General features: G+C 38.5%; 2 protein-coding genes across 2 annotated transcripts; one reads left to right on the top strand and one right to left on the bottom strand.

Moving 5' to 3' along the window:
- Window positions 1–202: 202 nt before the first annotated feature.
- On the top strand, window positions 203–5,715 carry MILR1 (mast cell immunoglobulin-like receptor 1; the record flags this gene model as incomplete). The annotated part of the gene is given in 8 exon segments (XM_010084151.1): window positions 203–247; window positions 1,107–1,394; window positions 1,727–2,011; window positions 2,169–2,282; window positions 2,721–2,810; window positions 3,783–3,845; window positions 4,195–4,320; window positions 5,585–5,715. Coding segments are annotated over 8 exon segments (1,142 nt in total), but the record flags the coding sequence as incomplete, so codon positions are not given.
- Window positions 5,709–11,142, bottom strand: POLG2 (polymerase (DNA directed), gamma 2, accessory subunit; the record flags this gene model as incomplete). The annotated part of the gene is made up of 8 exons (XM_010084139.1): window positions 5,709–5,910; window positions 6,829–6,929; window positions 7,534–7,614; window positions 8,443–8,583; window positions 9,646–9,819; window positions 10,209–10,314; window positions 10,464–10,590; window positions 11,020–11,142. Coding segments are annotated over 8 exons (1,019 nt in total), but the record flags the coding sequence as incomplete, so codon positions are not given.
- Window positions 11,143–11,145: the final 3 nt, after the last annotated feature.

The following is an 11,145-nucleotide window of genomic DNA, read 5'->3' as shown; positions in this document are numbered from 1 at the left end:
CTTCCTCAACCCCTAGAGCCACTCCTCAAAGATCTCATTAGTGTATCTCCACCAGCTGTCTTGTTCAGTATCAAGAAAATGTTTTTTCTCACTATTCTGCTGTTTTCCTACCGTAAGCCAAGGACATACTTCTTACATATTACAAATCTTTCTAAACAAGAATCATTGTTTCTTGTCTGAAACCTTTCTTTTTTTATCTTAGTTCAAATGTCTCAGCAGATTCAGAAAACTACTGCAAATGGCAAAGGTAGGTTGGTTTGGTTTTTTTTTTTGGTTTTTGGGATACGTGCTGAAATCAACTGTTAACAAAAAAATGGGGGAGGGATTTTAAAATGTCCAAAATCTTAAGGTAAAATTAAATCCTTTGCCCCTGTCTGTGCAGGGAGGCAGTTTACAAGTTTCTATACAAAATTAACTGTTTCTTTGTGACTTTACTGACTTGTATATAGAGTCAAAATTGCTTTAAGTTGTTAAAACGTACTTTTTCCCCTCCAGATGTGTCATAATTTATCTTAGTCATTACTGCTTCATTACTGTTTTCTATGAAAATACACTACAAGGTTTTATTACAAATTTATTTGTATGATCTCATAAAAGCAAACTACTTTGATAGACCGTTAAGGCTCCTGCTGCTACAATTTAAAAGTTCAGTCTACTTATACAAGTTTAATTCTGCCTGTTTACATATGGCAGCAAATAAAATACTGCTTTTACCTTCACGTTCACACGTTAACTCTCAACAAGCATATGAGGTTACTTTCTCCTACAATTAACACCCCATAATATTTATATTTATCTTTTGTACATCTATTATTTTCATTGCTGCTGTAGTTCAAAAGTGGGGTTTTTTTTTGTTCATCTGGACATCTGTTGGCTTTGTGTGTATATGCTCTCTTTTGTATGCATTTTGCATCAACTGTTTTAAGCTGCGTACTGATTTTGAAAAATACAAAGTTGTGTTGCCCACTACCAGAGGCGGAAAAAAATATAACCCCCTATTTCAAAAGAAATAAGTGTAGCCTTGTCATCAACATACGTTGGGAAAAATCTGAGAGTTTCTTTGATGATAGGTGCATTGAACTCACTTAGAAGTTTCTTCTTTCCAGAGATGCTGTCCAATCCCAGTCTCATACCTGTGCAGGGGACTTTGAATGTAGTGATGAAGCAGAACGTGACCCTTTCCTGTCACTCAGAGTCTGGATCTCCACCTGTCAGATACACATTGTTTAAACACAATCAGAAGGTATCCACTTTAAAAAGGCCAGACTTGACCCCCAGTTTGTTTAACCTGACTATCAACTCTGCCAGTGATGTGGGTGAATACAAATGCAAAGCTGAGAATAACAACACCCGTGGTGGAAAATACAGCAACAGTCTCAACTTCACCCTTATAGGTATGTCTTGCTGTATACCTTCTCAGCACATTTTATTTTAGGGGCACGTAGCCATGTCTGATGCAATGTATCTGCAGCAGCAGGAGTCAGGGTTTTGCTTGTGGCAGGTACTGCTTTGGATGCAGTGTACGCTTGGCTTGATTGCAGAGCTGAACTTTACTGCAAATGCCTACTATTTCCTTCGGAGTTGGCAGTGCTATTCTGACCTGGCTCACTGAGCCCTCCAGCCTTGATGCCCATCTCACTTGCTGATGCTGCCACTTAACTCTGAGTCTTGCTTTGGAGCTTGTCCTGCGCTCAGTGATGCAGTCTTTTGAGTCTTCTTTTTACAGAGCCAATTTCCAAACCAGTGCTGAGCTCACCCACCTCTCAAGCAAAGAAAGGCCAGAACGTGACCCTGTCTTGTCTCGCAGAAAATGGCTCTCTTCCTATCACATACATATTCTTCAAAGGAAGACAAAGCATCTCTCTCCCACTGAAGATGCAGAAGAGGGAAGCAGCTGTGATTTTTCTATTTATCAATTCCTCTGGTGACTTTGGAACCTATAAATGCAGAGCTGAAAATAGTTTTCGCAATAATACAAAATACAGCAATAGTTTCAACTTTACATTAGCAGGTATGCATATATGAAACAGCTTACCGCTGCTGATAAACAGGGACCACACAGAATTCAGAATATTCAAAGTCTGGATGTTAATTTACAGAAAATACTTAAAATTTGAATCAATGTTTCATTGCATAAACACCTTTTATTTTTTTCTTCTTTTCAGCAGAAGAAAGAAGCCATTCTCAACCCCTGATAATTTCTCTTGTGCTGATCTTGCTACTATTTGTAATAGGATTTGCTCTGGCAATTAAATTTTTCATAATTCCTTCATATAAATCAAGTAAGTTATGTGAATGTTTCATTTTCTAGAAGAGTTCATTTATGTTGTCAATACATTTTAGTGTGTAAACATCATGCTACTAGTAGAGTTATGCTCTTGGTATTTTAGGATGTTGGCAAGTCTCCTCTTAATTGACATAGACAATTGCCATAGACAAGACAAAATGTCTGAGCTATGTTTTAGATGGCAGGTCTGGGATGGAGGAAGCAAAGCAACATCTAATTTAATACACATAAATGTTGGAAGGAATTTAATGTCATTGTTCTTAGTAAAGAAAGGAAATTATATTTAAAATGTCCTTGGCAATTTTTATCATGACAATAACATTATCTGAGATCCCGAAGTATTCAAAAAATATCAGGGAGCTGTTTATTTCCCTCTAAGAAAAAATGATGTATGTATATAGGCATGTATTTGTTTTTCTTTTACAATTTGCAGAAAAATTTAAGTCTTATAGGTCCTCAGCTGGCCGTACTTCAACAATGAATGCAGAAGAGTCTGAAAACTACGTCATATACACAGAGATTGGTAAGTTCACGTTACTCCCCATGCAGTCATGAAAGTTACTTGTGGGAGTTTGGTTGAAGGATGCTATTCCAGTATTTTTAGCTAGTATGGGCAAATTTCCTCAGGTGCTGCAAAAGCGGCAGAAGGGGACACCTACTACCATTCACTAAGTGAGCTAATACTCCTACTGCCCATGCCTGGGAGAGGCATTATCTGAAGTCCCTTGAGATCTACTCAACCTATACAAAAATCTACTGTAAACACAAGTAAAATGAAGGATTGCATTTGGCAGCTCATGGTAAGGACTGAAATAGCCATTAGAGACGAAAAGAAAATTAAGACAGTAAGTAGACCAGAGGTGCAATGCCCACTTACTAGGAGACAAAAGTGGACCATATGCAAGCTCCTGCATTCTGTTCAAAATTGTTCAGTACACAGTAGTTCTTTATTCCATGTTTCTTAACTTTGATGAAACTCAAAGTCGGTTCAAACTGAAATTATGAAGTAATGCTAGACAACAAAGCAACTGAACTATGTTAAGACATTGTACTAATCAACTGCAGAAAATATAATGAAGACATTACATGAAAGCCACGATGCCATTAACTTGTAGTTTTCTACATTTGCCTTATACCTGAATGTCAATATTTTCAAGGGAAAAAGAAACCCCAAAACAAACCAAAAGCAAAGGTATTATGTTTCCCATTTCTAAATATCAAAAAGGGAATAATTCTCTCCAAACAAATCTGCCTTCCTGCTAATGTATAGACAGAACTCTAGTTGCTGTGTTGTGTTAGCTCAGTGCTCTGTGGAGCTGCTTATACCAGATACCAGCATTCTACCCATATAGGCTGCAAGCGCAGTGACAATAACTCAGATAAGGCCCAGGAACACTACAGAAATGGAATCTCTCTGCTTTGTTTCAAGATTATTAAAAAAAAAATATCTGGTCAGTCTCTTATAGTTAACAGCTGTTCATCATCTTTAATCTAGAGCCTGTTAAACCAGAAGAAGAATACGTCAACTTTTCTGTTATTAGAAAAGAAGATGAAAAAGGTGAAAATCTCAAGCTATAATACTGGAACATCTGATGTGCACAAATACGGTTTTGGGGGATTTTACTGTGGGAGGCAGGGTTTAGATAGTAGCAGTTACATACCGAAATTGCTTACTCACTATGGAGAAATTAAAATAACTTTAAGAGACTTTCTTGAGGTGAAAAAAGCAAACAAAAACCCCCAAATAAAAAGCCTATTGCCATCCAATGACCCAAAAATTGAACAGCCTCATTATGAAAACATGCAAGAGACATTAGTTATTAAGTTGCTGATGGAATATTAATTCTCCTGTTGTGTATCCATACCAAAAAAGGAATTACAAATTATGTTATCCTGGCTTTTAGCAGAGAAGGTGGCACATACTACAGTCTATTCAAAGGTCCTCATCAGAGATTAAGTACAAGGTAAGATCAATTTTGTGATTAACTAAATTACGTATTTTTAAAGAATCGTTCAGTCCTCAGATGTGAAAAGTACTACCAAGTCTGCACAGAAAGAGATGATGTTTAGCAACTAGCTTCCTGGTCTAATCATTTTATAGACAGACAATACAGCTTGTTCTCTACCAGCAAGCAAAATCCTCAAGTCATGATCTGTAGCATTATATGCATCTGTGAATAAACAGAAAGGAATAAATGATGTAAAGCTTTCACCCAGACCCCAGTTCCTGTACGTTTTAACAATGCTCCTGAAGTAGAAACTGGATCGTATACAAACATAAATATTCAAAAGGCTTTAGTCAAGTATTAAAAATAATCCCAACTGTGTTGTCCTCTTAGGCACATGGTAGAGGATGCATATTTGGCCTTTGTACCTTCTGTTACCTAGCAGCAAGTATGGCATTTTCTCAGTTCAGCATTACTTCAGCTTGCAGAGCAGGGACAGGATGCTAACTTTTGGGACAGTTAACTCAAAACCCAATTGTGCATCCTGCTACAGGCTGTTTTCTGGGGTTTTTTTAATGTCATTCCACAGCCAGCTTGTGTAGAATTCCATGAGTGTTCAGTAAGTCACACAGCCACCGTATGCTAACCTTGCATTACATCTAACATAATTACACTATGCAGCAATTTATAGTTAAATATAGTTAAATAAGCACCATGTTAACAGAAGAATGTTTTAAGGCAACTTCTTGTGCTTTATGACATTGATGACTATCTGTGGCCACATGCCTTGTTGCATACACCGTATTTAACAAGCTGTACATGCACAGTAAACCTACAGAAGATCAGAATCACTCAGTTTCATATCTATGCAAACTCTTGTATCTGATTTTGACTTTGGGATATGGAATAAATACGGTCACTTACTAGTCTTTTCCCACCATTTTGTATGTACAGACATTTTTTGTCCACAGAAATGCTTGTCAAAAACTGTTTACAATTTATTTCTTCTATTTCCTCTGTTACTTTTGATAAAGTATACCTGATTTCTATGTTTATCAAGTGCAAGATCAAGTAGCTTATATGTTGAAGAACTGAGGCCATGTGATTACAACACATTCTGACAAACAGATAGTAGAAAGATATTTACTGATGCTACTAAAACATTCAAGATTTGAAAGTCTTTTATATAAAATACCATTTTCCAGCAGAGACCATAACTGTGTCAGCAATACACAGATGAAAGATTGTTAGGTTAAGATGGAGTATTTTCAATAAGATAATAAAACACATGAAAAAGAATATGGTTAGCTCTGTTAACGAGGGATAAGTCTGTCTCTTCCCTCTTTTCAAGGTAACCTGGAAGACCCAGATGGTCTAGATTTGACAAAAAAAGAAGATACACCACCAAGTGTTAGCAGAACTATTTGCAGAGAAAACAGAGTCCATGACTCTATAGAAGCCAGTTCAGGCCCAAATGTTTAAGAAATTCCTTTTATTCAATGAATAAAAGTTTACACATCTTTAGCTGATGTTACATACTTAGTTAAAAAGTCCTTCAGCCTAGAAATATGCATCATTTCCTTCATGGTAGTGTCTCTACTTCTCAGCTGGACCACTCCACTCTCTAGAGTGGCATCAGTTATCAAGATGGTGAAGAGAATGCTCATCTCATCGTACCTGCAAAGAAACGAGCACATCTGTTACTGCTTTTGGTGTATGAAAAAATCAGATAAGTTATGTACAAATGACCATAAGTTGTAAATATTTATTTTTGCTATACTGTACTAAGTCTTGTGTCAAGACACCAGATTTCTTGTTGTCATTCCTTACTTTCCTGCTTACATTTCTTTAAATTATTTAGTCACTCTAGTACATAAAAAGAATGTTATTTGGTGACCTATTACCAGAGTATTTTTGTAGAAGCAGAATATATATTTTTTCTGTTATTTAATAGCCAGACTTGCTTTGAAGACTACTGCACAGAACAAAGTTATATTTATCTTCTCTTGGGAAAATACATTCATCAATATGCTCAAGATCCACTGACATGAGCAGCGATATGCTCAAAATTCACTCCTGATCAACAAATCATATATGAAGCCCCCAACGGGAATAGTTGTTTTTATCTGCACAAATAATTCCATCACATACACTGACGATAATGGTTCCAGACTTGGAAGAACTTTCAAGTTCAAGACTACCCACAGGGTGCTACTTGTAACAGTACTTAAGAGAGACACACAGAACCAGTCCAGATGCAAAGATGGGGGGTGAGGGTGGGAAACTGCTCTGCGAGCTTATAACTCATCTTAAAAAATGTATTGTCAATAGGAGAGTCTCTGAAAGGCATTTCACAGTTCCGGAGAAACAACAACGTGTGAAAGGCTTATACTTAATTTAAAAAATGAACTATCTGACATTGCTCTTCACAGTAAAACAAATTCAATCCAAGTTTATAGTTCGGGATACATGCCTTCAGTCATGTGGTTACTGCACTCGATGACTTCTTACTGAAAACAGGCATATTTTCGCTAGTTCACAGAAAGTCATCTTTTACCTTCATAGTTGAATTTACAAAAGACTGTTTCTCCTTACTTTGTATAAAGCTGTTCCAGAGATACCTGCACAGTTTCAAGATAACCCGGCCATACAGAAATTCTATTTTCTGACAGTTCATTGAACAATCCTTGACAAACCTGTGTTTATTTAAAAACAAAAGACAGACTTTGAGAGTTTGAAATCCTATACAAATAAACCATTAAAACTCGAGGATGCATGCTACTAGCATTCCTAGCTGGTGTTGATTTTCTGGCTGGAATAATCTCAAAGTAGAAAGCAGCCTGGCAATTAAATATCCATTTCTATTTAAAAACATGCCAGTTAAGTTTCCTCCCTTCTGTGGAGACTAGCTTAATGACTGCCTTAAATAAAAACTTTTTAAAAAATCCTTCTGAAGATGTGACCCTTGCGCTAAAATAATTCTGAAAGATTAAGAAGCTGGGAGGGATTTTGTTATTTATTTTCCTTAATTTTGCATGGAACAAATATCAACTCTATTAGTAGCACTAAAATCTGTGTGTTAATGTAGGGAAGGCACCTACTACCCACTGTCTGCGGAGTACTCCTTTGGCTATGACTCACAAGCTGCACAGCAGGAGCACTGTGAAATCTGTACAACCATGAATCTCTGAGAATCAAAGTAGCAGCATGATTTTCCCCAACATATACAATGTCTAAATTATAGCAGAAGGTTACATGGAAAGTCAATACTCAAAATTAAAATACTTTCTTACAACATACCTGTCTCAGCTCTGTTGTTGGTCCTTTTCCTACATCCAAGGCCACTTTAAGAGGTGCTAAACAAGGATGAAGCTTAAGTACCTAATAATTTTACAAAAAATAACAAATTACTAAATGTAGTTAGTTTGAATTTCTAAACAGACCTAGGAAGTATTAAATTTTTTTCACTTAAATTAAAGTCTAAACATGCAAAAATTTTCTCATAGCACAAAATCCCAGCTAAATTAGCATGGCAGAAATTACACTGTTTTCGCCAAGCCTCAGAAAAGAGATGAAGTTTTGTTAGCAGAGCTCCATCATCTTTAATGGAGCTGGAGTGATCAGAGACGGCCCATCAGACAGTTACCATGCCACCTATCACCCATTCTTACAGAACAATGGCTGTTTGATTAACAAGCACTGTCTGAAAGCCAGCACTCTAACTCCACTAAACGAGGGTAAAAGTGGGAATAATGATCGTCTGTGGGGAAATGCCCCACTACCACCTGTGACCCACTTTTTCTACTCTATTCTGGCAGCTTTTGAAGGTTGCTGAGGAGACAAACTTCTCTTTCCCATGCACAGCAGCTACATTCCAATTCCTCCTAACTCCTTAATGACTTGCATGGCAAGAGCCTACCTACTCTGATCAGAGAGTAAGAAGGTAAAACAGGAAAGGTCCCTCAGAATGAGAGAAAAATTGCTTATGCGGGTGAAAAGGACTGCAGAGGCAGTCCCATGGGGCCAGCCTATTGCTCCCAGTGAGAAGCGTTCACTCTGAACCCACTGGGGACAGAAACAGAGGACGGAGATGTGGAAAAAGGAGATATTTATATCCTTGAATTTAGCACATTGTCTGTAGGTTTTGTACTTAGACCTGCCCCTGCCTTCCACCATCCATTCTTCCTTACACTTTCTACAGAAAGTTACCTTTCGCTGTGAGTTTTTCTTTTTTGTAAATGGATTCTCTGCTAGCTGTAGAGAATCAAAGAGATATGCTAATGCTCCTCGGTCCAGATTTCCACTCACAGACAGAACATGAGGAATAACATTCTTCCTTCCATCTCGGCCCTGAGGAGGAAAGAAAACCACAAAGGGATACCTCACTACTGTCCCAAAGGGCCTTTTGTTTACTTTAAACGTATAATGAGGCACTGAGCTCAAGCACCCTTATTACATTTAAAATACAGTCAGACATACAGTTTTAAAAGTTACCAGCAATCTTAAAAGTATAACAATAACTAAATAAGATTGTAACACTGGGGAAAGCAGAAGATCAGAGCAGGATGGAACTATTACCCTGTCGGGCCTCTCTGGTCATAAATTCAAACCTATGGCCAATACCCTTGAAACTCTGCATCTTCTTTTGAAGATTTGTAATTACTTTAGTAATCTAATCACTAAAGTGACACCAAGCATTCATCCCCACATTTTGAGAAATCACTGCGTAACCCAGTTTTGTAGGTTACACTACTGTCTTCTGCCTTCTGTATAGAAACAAGCTGCAAAACCAGGAAAGACAAACGGAACTGTCAGCAGGAGAAGGTTGCAATTTACTGGTACAATACCAAGTTACTCTTGTATATGTTCAGCCTATATGTTTCAAACATTGCCATTCGCTAGAAGTTTGCCCCACTCCAGTATATTCAGTAGAAAGATTTCCCTCTGATCCATTACCCCTTCTGAGCGTCGTAACTTCTATAAAGCCATTTGCAGTGTTTCATTATCCATTGATCCATATATACTTCAACATATATGGAATTGGACAAGCTACAGAAAGAAAAAACCTTTACAGACTCTTTTTGATGTGAACTTAACACTGCAAAACACAGACTGAGTTTGTCTTGACATCTGCTCACAGATACAGGAAAGGCTATGCAACTGACAACAGCTGTCTTGTCAATACAGCTTATTTCCAACTTCAAAGAATCAATTCCTTGAAAAAAAAATCTAAACCACTATTTTATCTCCTTTCGAAAATTAAGGTCTGACTGCAGAGGGACAATTATACTGCTTTTACAACAAAAGAATAAAAAGACCATCACATGTTAAGCACCTGGGCCAGCAAAGAAACCATTTCTCTCACACGTTATCATCTTTATCAGAAAAGGTTTTTAACATAGTAAAGCTTACAAGTAATTTTGAACTATCCCCTGGATACATCTGTAACAGTTCAGTATCACCAAGGTTCTTCAATGTTTCTATTGTTTCTGTCCCCCAGGGAAAGCTGTAATGTAAATTAAATCCTCTTCTCCCTTCTTCATCCTGAAAGTCACTGCTGCTGAAGTTAGATGGGCCCACTGCAAACTGAAAATAAAAGATGTAAGAGGTGATCGCTACTGCTCATGCTGTATTAACTACAGAGAACACATCTGTGATGCAAGCTGAAATCTGCGATTTTCATCAAAATATTTTTATAAATTACAGCCTGAATCTCTTTGTTGTTTTCCAGCATTTTGATCTCAAATCACTTACAGACACAAAACATTTGCCCTTCTGCAAGTCGGGTTGTAAACTACTTAACTACTTGTCATAAATGTAAACAGACTTTTGGGCTTCTCACAAGAAATACACGTATTTCATTTACAAGAACAGCAAGCAATATAACACCATAAAACCCATCAGGGTGTCTATTCCCCCTCTCTTTGGGATATAAAGGAGCAAGCCAAGACTTCCCACAGGTACACTGCTATTACCTTTCTCCACCATTGAAGTCTCTGGCGTAACCAGTAATCAAGCCACTGTCCTGCAGTTCTGGGAGAGCTAAACCATGCAAGCAAAGACGTGGTCCTTTCGCCTATTCTTTAAACAATAGCAAGGTCAGCAAGTTAACTCCTTCAAAAATAACAGGGAAAAAGCAAGAGACGGAATTCAAAAATAATCCAAAAGTGAAACAAGTGCAAAGAGTTGGCTTATGTATGAAAAAGGGATTAATCCCTCTATTACTCTACCTCCTAAGGTTTTTGTTGTGTTGTTCACTTTCCGGAATAGAGTGAAAGCATACTCCAACTTGAGCGAGGCCACAAGGCAGTCTTTTGTTCAGCAATTCTAAGCAGCTAACATACTGCGCCAAAGCACCTGTCAAAAGACAAAGCGTTAGTTTTAGTAGCCACATGAAAAAGTTTAATTTTTTAATTCTGCTGAGACTGAATGTAGCGCATGTAACACACATAACATTTGTACGTACAGTCCCACTAGCATTAATGTTTTGCAGAAATTAGCTCAGCAGTCTGTAGCCCAATTCCTCCGGCTACTTTGCCAACTGCGATTTGAACGTGCCTCTCCCCTAACTACACGGGAAAGCATCCGATGAGCCCTCTGGCGTTCAGGCTGCCCAGGTCCTTGAAAAGGACACGAACAGCATGCCGAGGGAGATTTCCCAGCGCCCTGCCACACCTGGAAAACTCCCTTAAACGCAGCTGCTTCGCTCCCAGCAAGAAGAACGCGACCAGGCACCCAGGCTGCACAGAGCCGCCTCCCCCCTGTGGGGACAGGCGAGGGACCTACCGGGCAGCAGGCTCTCCCGCAGCATCCCCGCGCTCCCCAGCACTTCTTCCAGAGACGGACCGCCCGGCTCCTGCCGACAGCCCCGGAGGGCTTCGCGCAGCTCCTCCGAGTGCAGCAGGCGGAGCC

The sequence above is a fragment of the Pterocles gutturalis genome, unplaced genomic scaffold (genome assembly GCF_000699245.1).
Source record: "Pterocles gutturalis isolate BGI_N339 unplaced genomic scaffold, ASM69924v1 Scaffold36421, whole genome shotgun sequence".
Lineage (NCBI taxonomy): Eukaryota > Metazoa > Chordata > Aves > Pterocliformes > Pteroclidae > Pterocles > Pterocles gutturalis.
The sequence above is the reverse complement of the archived record's forward strand: the minus strand, read 5'-3'. Positions and strand labels throughout refer to the sequence as shown.